Source organism: Rhinatrema bivittatum, chromosome 6 (genome assembly GCF_901001135.1).
Source record: "Rhinatrema bivittatum chromosome 6, aRhiBiv1.1, whole genome shotgun sequence".
Lineage (NCBI taxonomy): Eukaryota > Metazoa > Chordata > Amphibia > Gymnophiona > Rhinatrematidae > Rhinatrema > Rhinatrema bivittatum.
The window spans coordinates 37,341,981-37,358,600 of record NC_042620.1 but is presented as its reverse complement, the minus strand read 5'-3'; the positions used below and the strand labels follow the sequence as shown (position 1 = coordinate 37,358,600).

Genomic DNA, 16,620 nt, shown 5'->3' with positions numbered 1-16,620 from the left:
CACACAGAATCCTTCTGAACCCAGGGCACCTGGTTGCAAGCCTCTCTCTGCCTAGACCAATTGAAGACATATTGATTTCGGCTAGAAAGCTATTGACCATGAAAAACTATGCCTTCAATTGTATCAGATATTCAAAGTAGGCTAACAAAATACCTTGGGCCCATTTTCTTGTGAACTCAAATATTTATCAATGTATTTGCTGCTCCTTTTTGATTTAGGCCTTGCAACGCCTTCTGTAAGAATATATCTCAGTTCTATAGCAGCTTATGTTCTTGTAGGTGCTAAACCTATCTTGACTCATCCATTGATTTTTGAGGTTTATGAAAGGGTTATTGCATGTTAAATCTCTGGTACAAAAACCTTTGGTTCCTTGGGACCTAAATGTTGTCCTTTTTCATTTGATAACACCACCTTTTGAACCTCTTAAGTACTTAACATGGAAGTAGTGTTCCTCATCGCTGTCACTTCAGCTAGGAGGGTCAGCAAACTCCATGATCTCATACACTATCCACCATACATTGAATTCTTCCACAATAGGGAGGTCGTCTGTATTCATCTGAAATTTCTGACAAATGTGTTGGCTTTCCACATCAATCAATCCATCGTATTACTTACCTGTTTTCCAAGTTCACATGTATGAAAGAGAAAAAGCCCTTAATACCTGGATTGCAAAATAGCCTTGGCCGACTATAAGAAACGGACTCAAGCATACTGTCAAGCTTCTCAGCTATTTGTGTCATTTGACCCTAACACATTTGGTGTGGCAGTTGCTAAACGTACTTTGTTTAATTAAACAGCAGATTGTATCCAACACTGTTACTCCTAAACAGGATTACAAATCGCAGACCCGGTCAGAGCGCATCAAGTGAGAGCTATGGCTTCTGTTGCTCATCTTCAAGAAGTGCCTCTTGAAGGTATCTGAAAAGCTGCAACATGGTAATCAGTTCACACCTTTATGTCCATTACTGTAAATTTGGATGGTGGTTTTGCATAACTTGTTCTCTCAGTAATCTACTCTCCACTGTGGGGTCCAGGTTACTTACTCAGTAAATGCTATGCTGCAACTTTCGGCTTCAGATTCCCCACAATGTAATGGCTAATTTAGCCTGTTTATTGATAGAAAAAGCAAGTTTGAATACTGTAAATAGTAGTTTCCACAGATAGAAGGATGAATTATTCATGGAATACCTTCCCTTCTCTCTGGAGATTAGTCTACCTAGCTAGAATTAGTTCTGATATCGATTGAGGAGACTTATGAGACTATGCCCACCTCGGACCTCCCACAGTTGCTCAGTAGAGCTAGGAGAGATGAGTCTGCTTGGTGCCACTAGATGACGTCATCCAAACGTATAGGTTAATTCATCTTGCTATCTATGGGAAACAACTTTTACGGTAAGCAAACTTGCTTTCTCAATGAATAAGGGTGGTCCTGGCACAAGTTTATTTTGAGGATCAGCACTGTATCACCCTAATTTAGTTAGCATTCATGATGATGAAAATAGTATCAAGCTTTAAAAAAAAACACTGCTCAGGTATGAAATAATCAGACTGGAGTATCTTAAGGTATAGTTTACATAATAGAGCGTTCCATTTTATTTTAAAAAAGGGAGCCCTTTGGAGCACAAATCATCTCACTGTTAGTTTATTTTAAGTCTCTTGATGCTGACAGGTTTGCTTATGTTCCCTCAGTGAGAGGCATAACACCTGGGACAAAATCTAGGATGAAATGCTTCATGTCTTATGGAAAAACTATATATTTAGGTAACAGGATTTGCTTGCCCCTCATGGGCTCCATTTTCGTTTTCTTAAGAAGAAACAAGGGCCGGCCTGATTGCTCAGTGGTAGTGCTGTCGGGTGATGGGTCCTGGGATTGATTTGTGGGCCGGGTCGTCCATTCCCCAGGTAAGCTGGGGATGCTGCAGAAGCAAGGCGCTATCATTTAATGTTGGTACCTATAGGGCAGAGTCAGGGGTGCACACGCACCAGGTGCTGGAGGGAGCCGGGGATCGTCCCTGCAGTGGGTGGGCTGGGGGGAGGGGGGTTTATACAAATAGAGGGAAACCCTCAGGTAGTTGCAAACGAAGCCTTATGGTTCCATAGCTCAGTAGAAACAAGTTCTGATTTAGCTGGAGCTCAGGCAGGAGAAAACTGCCAGTGCAAAAATATAATTAAAAAAAAAAAAGAAAACAACCTTTAACATAAGAATTGCCATACTGGGACAAATTGAGGGTCCATCAAGCCCAATATCCTTTTCCAACAGTGGCCAATCCAGGTCACGGGTACCTGGCAGGATCCCAAACAGTAGATAAATCTCATGCTGCTAATGCTCAGGGATAACTAATAGATTTCCCCAAATCTATCTGATTAATAATAGTTTATGGACTTCTCCTCCAGGAACTTGGCCAAACCTTTTTTAAACCCAGCTATGCTAACTGCCTTTATCATGTCATCCGGCAACGAATTTCAGAGCTTAATTATGCATTGAGTGAAAGAGAATTTTCTCAATTTGTTTTAAATGTGCTACTTTCAAGTTTGACTTCTTCAGTGATGGCACTATAAGTGGACTTTCCTACAAACCTCAAGACCTGTGGAGGTCCATACGTATTGAGAGAAGCTTTCAGATAACAGGGGCCTCCCGTATTCTGCTTTAAATATCAAAGGAGCGGATATTCAAAAGAAATGGCAAGGAAAATTAGCCAGATAAACTATTTACTAATTTACATGGGATATTCAGCGACATGGCTATGCTGCTGAATATCCCCATGTTTGTTGCTTCTTAGCCAGATAAGTTATAACCGGCGAAGTCAGACCTGCTCAATGGCAGGTCTGACTTACCCGGTTAACTTAACCAGATAAGTACGAATATCGCTACTTAATCGGACAGGTAGTGCCGCCCTGATCCAACCTCTACCCACCCACTAGATATCCAGCTAGCTACTTAGCAGGATAAGCGACTTATCCGGCTCTGTGGTGGCTACTGAGGTTGCTACTTTTCTGGCTAAGAAGCACTGAATATCAGATCCCAAATGATAACCTTAAAGCGACATTGTCAAAAACATTATGAATATGTATTTGTATAAATTTTGATGACAACATTTTGTGATTGCTGGTTTTGTTTTACAGTACATAACTAGATGAAGCTCATGCTGTGTTAATCAGAATTCAATGTTAATTGTACAACATTAATCAGCAGATGTGCTTCATCTATGAAGGACACCTATTGAAATGCTGTTATAAAAGATAAAGAGCTTTCTGAAAGCAGCACTTGAGATTTTTAAATGTGAACGGTCACCATATTTAAAATTGTCCAGTTTACACAGCAAGGGTATTTGTCTTCTGTCAAAGAGAATGTTGTACCTGTGACTGTATGATGAGCTGGCATGTTGCTAGGTGTGCTCTGTTTATTACACTATAATACTCCCTTGAGTCATGTTGTGATGCAGATGACCCAGATTTGCTACAAGGTAAAACTTTTGAGATTTGAATATACTAAGGCAGTAGTAAACTAATATTAGCATATGTCTTGGCCCAGGGTGTCTAGCAATCCCCTTCCAGTGGCTCACAGAAGAACTGAAGTTGCATGAACAGAAATGCTTTGAAATGGATCATTTAGATCCAAGAGTCTTTCTAAATGGTGGATTAAGCCTGGATTCTTTTGACATGAAGCCAAACTAATGGTGCGTTGCTCACTTTCCAAAACCGGCAGTAGATGAGGGACATTATTCCGAAGTTGTGGGGCCATAAGATCAAGCAAGCAGTAAATGTTTAAAGGATAGACAACGAATCTTGTTGGCAAATGGAGTTTACTCGGGGGGGGGGAGGGGGAAAGGAAGGTGATTAGTGGCTCACGGATTGGTTCTGGGCCTGGCTTTGTTTAATATTTTTGAGTGATATCATGGAGGGGTTAGGAAAAGTTTGTCTTTCTGTGGACAACACTAAATTCTCAGAGTGGACAGACAGCCCTAATGGAGAAGACAGTATGAGAAAGCTTGAGGAGTGATTAACTGCTTGGCAGTTGGTTTCAGCAGAGTTATACATTTTGGGGGGTTAAAAAAATCAGAGCGAGGTATACGATGAAGGGTGCAATACTGATTTCCAAGAGCAGGAGCGTGAGACCTCTGTGTAATGATATTCACTGATTTTAGGGTAGCAAAATGATGCAATAAGGCAGTGAGCCGAGCTGGAGGGATATAAGAGCACATGGAGAAAAAGATGGAATAAGCACAGAAGATCCTTGATTGCAAAAAATAAAGTGAAAAGACAGTGGAAGCCTGACCTAGCAGCAAATGTTTAAATTGCCCTGCTCAAAATATTCAACAGTGAGTATTGGGGCTGCCAGAAAGAATAGCAAGGTGGGTAATATGAGATGTTAGATGTCCTAGTAGAAATGCAGCCAGCCATGTAGCCAAGTCTCTCACAATCTGTGCTGATGTAATTAACTGGCAAGTAAGTCTGTCTGGCAGGCTATAACATCTAGAAGTCCAAGTGAAATGCAGGCAGTCACGTAGCCGGGTCTGTCTGGAAGACTTACACGCTCATGTTGACAGGTTGGTAATGGGTAAGGGAATGTACAGAGCTGCCTAACTGCTTTCTGTGCTCATACAGCTCGTGTATTGAAAGAGCGCCATTGGCTCTCTGTTATCCATTTATTTATTTAACATATTTATATACAGTTTTACCAATACAAGATTGACCAAAGCAGTTTACAGTAATAATAAACGTAAAAATTGGATTAAAGTTCAAATAAAATAAGTATAAAACTAAAAATAAGGTAAGAATAAGATAATAAAACAGATTAGAATAAAAATACAAACTGCATCTTGATCAATAAAAACAAAAAATTTTGAAGTAAATCCCAGAGTACTAACATCATTGGCTATTATTTTACAAAAAATTAGTCAGAAAAGAAGGATATAGAATCAGGTTCTAGATTATATGTATGTGTTTGTAGGGGCCAACTACTTTCCTTAGCAGACTTGTTGCTCCCTTATCCTACTTGTTCCCTCCCATTATTTCGGATAGATTAGATTGGAAAGTACTCACCAGTCTGCTTTTAGTTACATGGCTCTGTTGCTATGGAACATCACACCGTATGATCTGGGAGTTGAGAATGACTAAAGTTATAGAAAAACATTGAAGGCCTTAATTTTTATTAGAGCATTTGATACTTAAATCTTACATTTAATGTTTTCATGCATCTGTTATCAGCTGTTTAAGATGCCCTTGATTTTATACAGTTTTGATTGCACTATTTTTTTAATAGTCAAGAATGTCATATTTAATGATTTTTATTTCTTTTATTTTTTTGTGTATGTATGTCCTGGATATTTTATTTTTATGTATACCACATTCATGCTTTTTTTTTTGTTTAACCGATTTTGTGGTTAATCAAGAAATAAAGTCTATGGAGGCCAAATCATTGGGCATTGGCTATCCCGATCTTGGCGGTAGTTTGGATTACTCTGGCAGGATTTCTTTGTGGTTAGACGTGGGAGGGAAGGAGTGCTGAGCGTGAACTAAATAGTGGATCTTGCATTCTCATCTACCCAGGAGAGTGGAGTAGAAAGGAGAAAGATAAAAACTGTCTTGGATAAAGTGTTATATCAGGCAGTCATACTGGATGTCTTGGCAGTTAGAATATATGCTTGGCATTGTGGACGGAAATCACTGGGCAAACTGACCAGGCAGATGACGCAGTTGAGTGCTGTGCACTGCCATGGGGAAAATCCCTGGGTTGGGTCTTCTCCTCCCCGAAGGGCTGGGGATGCTATAGAGGCAGTGTTCACAGCCCCCCATGGGGAGGGGAGGGAAGGTCATTGCCTAAGGGTGAGACCTGGTGGACGGATTCAGGGTACATGATCGCAGGCTTCAAGAAGGGATTTTGAGGCATGGCTCTGGCCCGAGACTGTCACTGCGGTGGCTAGACTAAATGTAAGTTGGAAGAGGTATACAACAGGGCAAAAATATTCCTGGGTAGTTGGGAATGAAGGCTTGTGACACCAGATCCCAACCTTGGTTCTGATTGAGCTGGAAGTACAAAGCAGTAGGAAGAAACTGTCTGGTCAAAAAAAAACCAAACCCAGTCTGCCATCATGTACCAAAGGACAAACCGGTAAAAAGGGCAGCGAGTAGCAGAGTTGTTAGGGAATGGGGTGCACACAGAGTTTTGGGTGTGAAGAAGATGGGGGGGGGGGGGGGGGAATAAAACAGAGCAGGTACTTGTACAGAATACTTTTCAAGCCAAGGCCTTTGTTTGTAGTGACTCTTTTGCATTTGTTGCAGAATTTATCCTTTTCTGTGGAATTGTGGGATACTGGCTGCACTCCCACTGCCTCCTTTGCCTTCTGGCCCTCCTTTTCTCTTCTCCCACCCTTCTCTCACATCTGCTAGCTTCTTCCTGTCTTGTGAAAACAGGACGTAGGCGTGCCTTATTCCATCAGCCCCTTACTGCTTAAAGCGAAGGCTGGTCCTGGCTTTGATTGACAATTGCCCAAGCCCTGCAGACTGTTCAGCTGTCACACAAGAACTTTTTATTAGATGGTGAAGTCTAGCAAGTTTCAGAAATAGTCCTGTGCATTTTTTTATAAACAGGCTTCTTTCTGCCTTTAAAAAAAAAAAAAAATCAAAAACAAAAAAAACTTCCCAAAGATTTACTCGGAAAGATCTTTCCTCGTGCATTAGGGGCAGTACCAGCCCAGGGGAAACCCTTTGTGCAAAGAAATCACTACCTCTTCTTTTATTTATTCCGCTTTTTACCATGAATGCCTGAAAGCGGATTACAATAAATTAAAATTAGGTTACAATAGTGTTAGGCCTACAGACGATATTGGTTGAAAGTCAATATATTTAAAGACAGATTCCTAGTTGGGTTAACATAAGAACATAAGAAATTGCCATACTGGGTCAGACCAAGGGTCCATCCAGCCCTGCATCCTGTTTCCAACAGTGGCCAATCCAGGCCATAAGAACCTGGCAAGTACCCAAAAACTAAGTCTATTCCATGTTACCGTTGCTAGTAATAGCAGCTATTCTCTAAGTGAACTTAATTAATAGCAGGTAATGGACTTCTCCTCCAAGAACTTATCCAATCCTTTTTTAAACACAGCTACACTAACTGCACTAACCACATCCTCTGGCAACAAATTCCAGAGTTTAATTGTGCGTTGAGTAAAAAAGAACTTTCTCCGATTGTTGCTTGTGTGGTAACTAGGTTGCTGGGCAGGAAGTCTTGGTAGGGAACGCCATGCTGTAGCTTTCTTCCTGAAGGTGTGAGGTAGCTGGGCTCCAAGCGTAGGGATAATGGAAGCACGGTCCAGATCGTTGTTGCGTAACAGCTGCTGTTTCTTCAACCCTATCAGAACTCGGAGCATCACCCACGGGTTGTGAAGAATAGCAGCACCAAAGTTGTCATAGAAACATAGAGCACATTAACCAGTGTCTGTTTAGGGCACACTTTTTTTTTTCCAACTGGGGAGTTCAGAGAGTCTCAGCAAATATAGACCATACAGCCCATCCGATCTGCCCGTCTACACCTCCACATCCTTAGCTTTAGAATTCCTTCCTCTTCCTCAGAGGCCCTCGCTGCTTGTCCCAGGCTTTCTTAAATTCTGATACTGTCCTTGTGTCCACCAGCTCCACTGGGACAATGTTCCAGGCATCCTCCTTTTCTGTTAAGAACTATTTCCTTAGATGACTTCTGAGTCTGCACCCCTTCACCTGCTAAGTATGTACGATACGTGATCAGCTGTCTGTTCAAAGAATGCGTAGACTTCTCAGTCCAGTGTCCCACTTAAGGCGTGAAAGCCTGCTTTGTTACCTGGGTGGTGCGCGCCAGCCTAGATTTTCAAAGGGAAAACTGAGGAATTTCCCTTTGAAAATGCGCTTCCAGGCCGGCAGTATTTGGCTGTTATCCCCTTTATTGGAATCTTCGTTGGCCTTTTGAAATGGAATGGAATATTTGAATTATTCATGAAGGAAATGTATCCACATGCCAGACTAGTTGGGGGGTAACCAGAGCTGCGAGAATCATTAACTGAACAGTTGACATCTTTCCAAAAGCTGTTTTCTGTCTTTGCTGGGCACCTATTATTTATTAAACAGCATATTGTTCATTCAGTGGAAAAGAACAAGACCCATTCCAAAAAAAAACCCCCAACTACTCTACTTTCCAAAGTCATGTTTTTGTTTACTTTGGATTCAGTTGTTAAAAAATTGCTTCCAAGGTTAAACCGGAAAAAAAAAAAAGTTATTTAAAAGCACAATGTGTTTTGTTTTGTTTTTTCCAATTTATTGGTGCATGAACTTGTCCGAGAAGGTAACATCACAGATGAAGCTTGAGTCCTTTATCTGGTGTCTTATTACATTTTTCACATCTCATGTTCTGTGGTAAGTCGTCAAGCACTGGAGAAAGTTGTCCAATCAGGCTGCTCATGCTAATGATCCAAAGGTGTCATCAAAGACGCCCACCTTTTTTTTTTCCTTGACCGAACAAGTTTGGGTGCTTCTAGCTGAACAGGTTTGAAATAGGGCGATTTAATGTCAACTGCGTTTGCCGATCTCCTGGATTATGAGCAAATTTCAGTGCAAGCTTCCTTTTGCTGCAGGGGCGACGATTAGTTGGTTGGAGCCTAAGATCCCTCTGTCGGGCCACCTTAATAATGGAACTGAGTCCGCCTTCCCAGCGCAGCAAAGCAGCAATGTGGCTGTCAGCAAGGAGCAATCCCTGTCTGAGACCTGCCAGTTAGCAATGGTAAGGCCATGGGACAAGGATGGGGGTCTGTGGGAGAGAGAGAGCAGCTCTCTGGCTCGGTTACACTTGACGGAGTACGACATTCATGGAAGCTGACTTGCTTGAAGAGGCACAAAAAAGGGGTTTGAATTAGCACAAGTTTGAAACTTGCTTGAAGAACTGGTTAAGAGCAGATGTCTGCTTGTAGTAATCCTGCCGCTCCCAGCTCCAGTGACTGTCTGCAGTCCTGAATTACATTGAGTAGGGAAAAAAACAAAACAGAGCAATTGTTCTCTCCAGTCTGTCTAATTTGTTCTCTTAAACTAATTCATGCAAACAGCCCTCGCTCCTTACAGTGTAATTTTTCAGATGCGATTTGTACTGGTTTTTCATAATACTGAAGGGAAGTTAGACTGCTGTATCGCCTTGTGTTCCTCCTTGTTTATTTTCTAAAGTTGATGATTTTCTGCTTTCTGTTGTTTCCAGCTGACGGATATTTGTATAATGTTCCCCTCCCTTGCCCCCCCCCCCCCACCCCCTGTCCGCTGAGTCTTGTGCAAGGCCCGATGTGTCTTGCCTATGACTTGTCCTCCCTGCTTCCGGTGTATGGGAAATAATTTAGAAAATTGAGCTGTGGCCAAAAGGCTCAAAGTGCTGGGACGTTCCTTTTCCCTCCCCTCACTTTCACTGCTTCTAGCGCTGTCCTGACAGGTGGGCAGCAGCTTCCCCAGGTTCTTACCTGGCTTACACGTTTTACATCCTTTTCATGAGCCTCCAGAAGAGAGTGAGGGTCACAACTCATCCCACGTCAGGGTGGGCCCAGTCCATCCACTCCCCCATGTAGGTGTAGCACACGTGACCTCAAGTTGCTGATGGCATTCACACATGTATTTGTGTCGTCTAAATCTAAATAATCTTTAGAGATTGATTCTGCTATGATATTGTCCTTTAATGTAAACTCACATTTTTTTTCTGGCTATGTATGGTTACAGATGGGTTTCAAGATTTGTTTTTTTTTTTTAAATGTTGAGCATAGTGGCGCAGATATTACACTATGCCCCCCCACCATGCCCTCAGTTTCTCTAAAAGGAATGGATGGAATAGTCTCTCACTAATGACTGCATTGCTTTGATTTTTTGAAAACGAGAGCAAAAACAGCTTTGTATGAGCTGCCATTAGTTTATGTAACAGTCTGCATGAGAGTTCAGCTTTAAAGGACTTCTAGTGAATGTTTGAAGAGGTATTCATAGATGTGAACGCCACAGTCTCCATAAGAGGCTGTGGCTTTGGGTCTAGCATGTTAAAAAAAAAAAAAAAAAGTTCTATGCAGAACTGCTGGAAGGTACTTTCTGGAACACGCCCATGCACTCGCTCATATATATGGATAAAAAAACCCCAAACCGGCAACAAACACGGTCGAGATCCCCTTAGGGCCCTTGACGTAGCCTGAAGATTTGGTCACTAAACAAAAAAAGTTATCGGAGGGGTAGGGAAAGAACAGACAGACACAGGGTGATCTCAGAAGGTAGGCGCTCTCTCTCTTTAGTAAATATGTTTACGTTTAAATACTTAACCAGAAGTATACAGAGAGAGAAAGCCATCCTTTCCCTGGACATTAACATTAATGTCCATACCTAAGAGAAAACATTCCCCATGGACAAGAATGATGCGCGCACTCGAGAAGTGGATGATCCAATTCACAAAAATTAAAGAAATTATTTTTAAAAAAGCCCCCTTTTTAAAATAGTTTTAATGTAGTAGTTGTATCTTAATGTTTCCGCGTGACATCACTACAGTTTCATATATGGAGCCGCATCCCTGCAGCGGCATCAGAAGCGTCACCATACTTTAGGCCAGACGTTTTCAGCCCTGTCTTCAAATATTCCGTAGCAGCTGGGTTCTCAGGATCTCCATGCTGAATATGAATGGGAGAGATTTGCTTATAATGGAGGCCGTGTGTGCAAATCCGTTATGCATGTTCACGGTGGGATATCCCAAAACCCTGACTGGTCAGAGGGTGCTCGAGGACAGGGCTGAAAACCCCTGCCTTAGGCAATAATTATAAACTCCTTGTTACACGATATATATAAAAAAAAAAGGATTGATTTATTAAAATGGATACTGGGCCCAAAGTTGTGCCTTCTGCGGGTAAGTGATCACAGCATTCTTTTGCTGTAACATACTCTATAGACAAATGCACGGCGGTGCCCCCTTTAAGGGAAGGGTAGTGCCTCTTAATTTCGAGTAGTGCTCCCGCATTCGTTACATGGTAGCAGCTGCAGATCAGTCAGCTATGTCATCTCATCCCCTGCCTCCCAGCCGAGAGCAGGATGGACTGGCATCAATGCTCTGCTGCCGCTGGCACAGAGGGGGTGATCTCAGCAGCATCCGACAGAATGTGTTTAAATCTCATTCACCCACCAAGCACCCACCCATAGAAGCTGGCGCACTAGATAGTATGCCTGCTTTTATGTTGCATGAAAGCTCTTTGGATTTTTGAATGTTTTATATTTGGGGTTCTACCTAAAGGGTTACATTTAGATTAAAAAAAAACCCCAAAACAAACAAAACAAAACAACAAAAACAGGTAGTGTACTGCAATCTTGTCTAGTATAGAAAACTGTCTTTAATGCCAGTGCTATGTTTTGCCAAACATGCAGTGGGAAAATCTAAATTTCCTGTTCTATCTATGAAGTTGCCCATTCCTGATCAGACTTTTATTTTTATTTACTTTAATGGCTTTATAGCCTTCCAGTCCTAAGTACTTGCTCTTGCCGAGTTACAAAACAGTAAAAGCTGTTAGTTTTGCTTGTCTTCGGACTTGACAGGTACAGTCACTTGGAGATGCAGCGGGCTGCATGTTAATCATTCTACTTGGTGCCTGTGCTTTATTCTTAGACCATCCAGATCGGCTGAACTGGTGGGAATGATATTTGTATAAACTATAGACCTTCACTTGCTAGAGACACAGTAAGGAATGTTCAAAGAATTTTAGGGTTCTGACATTAAATTCTTTCTCCTCTTTTTAATTCAGTCTCTCTGAAGAGCTAAACAACTACAGTAGGACAGTGGTGCAAATCGCAGGCTTTGATAATCATTGAAGAGTATCTCTACAACGGCCTCAAGGGCAACTTTCCCATTCAGTGGGTAAAGGTAGAGTGGCTTGCAAAAGTATCCGACTCCCTAAAAAGTCATCAGATTTGTGGGATTACAAATGACACTTCACAGATGGTTCCAGTCAGTATATGTTGCAAACCAGTGTGCTCTTAAAGTAAGTTTTCAGTCATCATTCATTATTTTTCATAAAATAAACTGAAAAATGCTGCTTCCATAAGTATTCAACCCCTGTGCTGTGGAAGTTCCACGTTTACACAGATGAAAGATATTGCCCTAACAATTGCCCTCTACCAGTGAATTATTTAAAAAAAAAAAAAATAATAATTCTCTGCTTTTCTGGATAAAAGACCCCCTAATTCCAGTACCATTGGTCAGGCTGTAAAAATGAAGTCCAAAGAGCATTCTAAGGAAATTAAAGATACATTTATAGACATGACCAAGATAGGAAAAGGCTACAAAATAATATCCAAGTGCTTGGATATCCCAGAGAGCACTGTTGGATCACTTGTGAGGAAATGAAAGCTGCCTGGACAAGGCTGCCCCTCCAAAGCTCAGCATCGGAGCAAGAAGACCTCTGAGGGAAGCCACAGAGAGCCCGACAATCTCTTTGAAGGAGCTACAGAGTTCAGTGGCTGAGACTGGAGTGGAGGTGCGCATTCAATTGACCTGCATTGGAGGGTGGCTAGAAAGAAGCCATTTCTGAAGGAAAAAACCCATCAAAGTATGTCTGGAGTTTGCCAGAAAGCATCGGAGTGACCCAGCTAAAATGTGGGGGGATAAGGGTTTGTGGTCAGGTGAGACAAAAATGGAGCTTTTTTTTGCCAAAATTCAAAACACTATGGGGCGGATTTTAAGAGCCCTGCTCGCCGGTGAGCCTATTTTACATAGGCCTACCGGCGTGCGCAGAGCCCCGGGACTCGCGTAAGTCCCGGGGTTTTCTGAAAGGGGCGTGCCCGAACCGCGCGGCGTTTTCGGGGTGTGTCGGGAGCGTTCCGGGGGCAGGCCCGGGGACGTGGCTACGGCCCGGGGTGGTCCGGGGGCGTGGCCGTGCCCTCCAAACCCGCCCCCAGGTCGTGTCCCGGCACGCTAGCGGCCCGCTGGCGCGCGGGGATTTACGTCTCCCTCCGGGAGGCGTAAATCCCCCGACAAAGGTAAGGGGGGGTTTAGACAGGGCCGGGCGGGTGGGTTAGTTAGGGGAAGGGAGGGGAAGGTGAGGGGAGGGCAAAAGAAAGTTCCCTCCGAGGCCGCTCCGAAATCGGAGCGGCCTCGGAGGGAACGGGGGTAGGCTGCACGGCTCGGTGCGCGCCGGCTATACGGAATTGATAGCTTTGCGCGCGCCGATCCAGGATTTTAGCGGATACGCGCGTAGCCGCACGTATCCGCTAAAATCCCGCGTACTTTTGCTTGCGCCTGATGCGCCAGCAAAAGTACGCCTATTCGCGTGGTCTGAAAATCTACCCCTATGTGTGATGCAAACCCAACATTGCTCATTCCTCAGCAAACACCAACAGTAACGAATGGGTGTGGCAGCAGGGGAATGAGCATCTTGTTAAAACTGAAGGGACGGATGGATGGATGGTGAGATACTGCAAGATAATCTGTTTGTCTGCTAAAAAAAACCTAAAACATGGGAGAAAGTTTGCCTTTCAGTGAGGCATGATCCCAAGTACAAGGCCAAAGCAACACAGGAGTGGTTGAACAACAACAAAGGTGAATGTTCTACAATGGCCAAGTCAAAGTCAAGATCTCAATCCAATGGAGAATCCGTGACACTATTTGAAAATTGCAGTCCATAAGCGCCATCCAACCAACCTGGAGCAAATCTGCCAGGAAGAATGGGCAAACATCACTCCCAAACTTTGTTCAAACAGGTAGAAACTTACCCCAGCAGACTTAAAGCTGTTATTGCAGCAAAAGGTGGTTCTACCAAGTACTAGACTGAAGGGGTGCAAGCAGCATTTTTTCAGTTTTTAATTTTATTTTACAAAAAATGCAGAGAAATAATGAATCGTAACTTTGAAAACGTACTTTAAGAGCATACTGGTTTGCAATAAACATACTGTCTTGAACAATCTGTGTCATTTGTAATCCATACAAATCTGCTGACTTTTTAGGGGGGTCAAATACTTTTGCAAGCCACTGTATTTACAAACTTGTCAGTCCAAGATGCCCCTGAGCACGGGGTACAGAGTAATCAAGAAAACCTAGGGAGAGTCCTGTAGGTGAAATAGAAATGACCCTTTAGAAACCTGCGTGATTTTTATACACACAGGAGAGTGCAGAGTCTGTGCAGGTTTGGGTCTCACTCACATACTTTCTGATTTTAAAAGCCATGCGTCCCAAGTTTTCTGAGAAAAACTTTGCGCACCGAATAGCAGGCGAAATCCTGTGCGTGTCGCTTTGCCGGGATAGTTTTCAAAGCGGAATTAATGCATGTAAATCTGCTTTGAAAATTGGTGCAACTTTTATGTGCATGTTTGCCAGCTAACTTGTGCATCATGATACAAAATTACCCCCTAAAATTATAAAAGCAAATATAATAAACATAACGTGTACACCCACTAATATAAATGATGAGGATTTTGTCCTTGCAAATTTGAAATATGACTCTAGAAATTCTAGTCAAAAATCCAGGATTTAATCCATTCCTGAATAAAACAAATAAGTCTTGGTAAACTGTTCCAAAGAATAGAGGCTGTACTAAAAAGCACTCTCCGTTTAGTACGGACAAATGTAATCTCCTGTATTGAAGGTATTACAAACAGTTCATTCTCTTATGATCTCAGAGAGCCTAATGGCATTTTCATAATCAATTGAGAGCCAATTCATTCGCACCTTTAAAAGTCACTGCTAAAATTTACCCATCAGAAGTCTTACCATCAAATTCTTAGATAAATTGCCTTTTTCTGTAATCCTGTTAACAGAGAATTGCAATAGTTAAGATATGGAAAGGTGAGTGCCTGAGTCAGTACAACAAATGCTTGCTCGAGAAATGGATCTCAGGAACCGCTTGCTCTCCAAAGCCCCTTGGGTTTCTGGGAGTTGTAGTCTTTTGGGCCTGCTCTTGCGCTGGAGAAGTTTTGGTTCGCCTCAGACAAACCCTTTTTGTCTCCTGCTTTGGGGAATGGGATATAAATCCTGTTACAGTTAGGCAGTAGTTTTCCTCTCTAGCAAGTATTTAACCAAGTGGGGAATTTCTTAATATCTTTGAACGCAAACCTTGGTTGTCTGCCCCAATATTTCATGTCACCAGCTTTCCTCAAAGGTTGTGGCTCACTCTTCCCGAGTCCTGTCTTTTGTAGTTCCATGCTGAATCCGCACGGGTCTGTCAAGCTTACAAATAATAATAATAATCTCTTCTGAAAGAATCCAGTTTGGCATAGTCGGCTGAGGTGGTGGTGTGTCCTGGCTTTAAGTCTCATTTCTCAGCTGTTTTGTTCTTTTCATTGAGCATTTTTAAGGGTACTTTGTCACTGTTCTTCTTTTGCCGTAGCAGGAACGGGAAGAAATAAACCCAGACGAAGAGGTGGAGGATGTGTGTGACCACAAAGAGGATGACCTGGGAGCCGTGGAGGAACAGAGGAGTGTTATTCTGCATCTCTTATCTCAGCTGAAGCTGGGCATGGACTTAACAAGAGTAGGTAGCCCACAAGGTTCTCGCTGTAAAACCCAGTGAGGGATAAAGCTAGCCATTGCGGCCTTTACAAGGGGCTTGCATATATATATATATATATATATATTTTTTTTTTAAAGGATTCGTTTTGCACTGCTTAATTGAAGGTTTATCTCCCCCCGAGTGAGCCTTAAAAGCAAAGAAGGTCCTTAGAACAAGTGCACAAGAACCCATTTAAAAAAAAAAAAAATGTGCTGCTGATATTGTAGTTCTTTCAGTGGTTTATTCTACTTACAGTTTGTGGGCATGAGGGTAACGTGTGGGCCAGTTGTATCCCCAGTGTTTGGGGGAGCATTGTCGGCAGAATGTGTACAAGCAATCAACTCAGAATACCTCTGGGCTGCCTCTGCCATGAACCAACCATTGGAAGTTCAAAATATTCAAAATAAAAAAAGAAATATAGAAAAGTGGATTTTTATTTTATTTTTTTTTAACAGTTTTGATCCTTATTTATTCTAGGCCCCTCTTAATTGTAAGAGAAAATAGTTTTCTTATGAGAGGTGCTTTAAAGCAAAAAGTAGTTTGGGAAGGGGCTCTGTTTAAATGTGGTCATATTGGTTTGGTGAAAGGCACTTAAACATATAATAATCTGCCCTGTGGACAGGCCTCAGTGAGCCTTTTGGGGCGATCTCGGTGCTCTTCTGTGTTCCTTTGTTCATAATGTACACCTTTCTTGGTTCATTTAAATCTGTGAGCTGTATATCAGAATTAACCACTTTAACTACAGGATGGTAAGCAGAGCTTATGAGATGACCCTTCTATGAATTCACAACCGCAATTCTTTTTCTTTGTGCACTACCACGGGTAGTAAAGGAAAATGTTATAGCCCATCTTTACCCTTGAGGTCAATAAGGAGCCATGATAACAGGTGAGGGTTGAACAAATGCTGCAGCATTACAAGATATTTCCAGTTAGGGATCTTGAGATGAGACGTCTTAAGCTAGGGACTTACCACTCAGAAAAAAGGAGCAGTTCCTTCAGCCTGGTAACCTGTTTTTTTTCTCCTTTTATAACGTCATCCTATTATAGAAGCCCTTTTCCAGAGAGGAGGAGGGAAGGTTTCTACTCTGCTGTAAGGGACTTTCCTAGAAATAGAGTAGAA

General features: G+C 42.3%; 1 protein-coding gene across 4 annotated transcripts in view; it reads left to right on the top strand.

The window, feature by feature from the left end:
• OSBPL11 (oxysterol binding protein like 11) overlaps positions 1 to 16,620 on the top strand; it is a 152,483-nt gene that overhangs the window by 88,687 nt on the left and 47,176 nt on the right. For 3 of the 4 annotated variants that reach the window (XM_029605283.1, XM_029605285.1, XM_029605287.1), the window contains exons 7-8: positions 8,604 to 8,749; positions 15,339 to 15,482. In XM_029605283.1, the coding sequence (XP_029461143.1) occupies positions 8,604 to 8,749; positions 15,339 to 15,482 (290 nt within the window). The remainder of the gene's footprint in view (positions 1 to 8,603; positions 8,750 to 15,338; positions 15,483 to 16,620) is intronic. The other variant, XM_029605284.1, reaches the window with a different exon arrangement.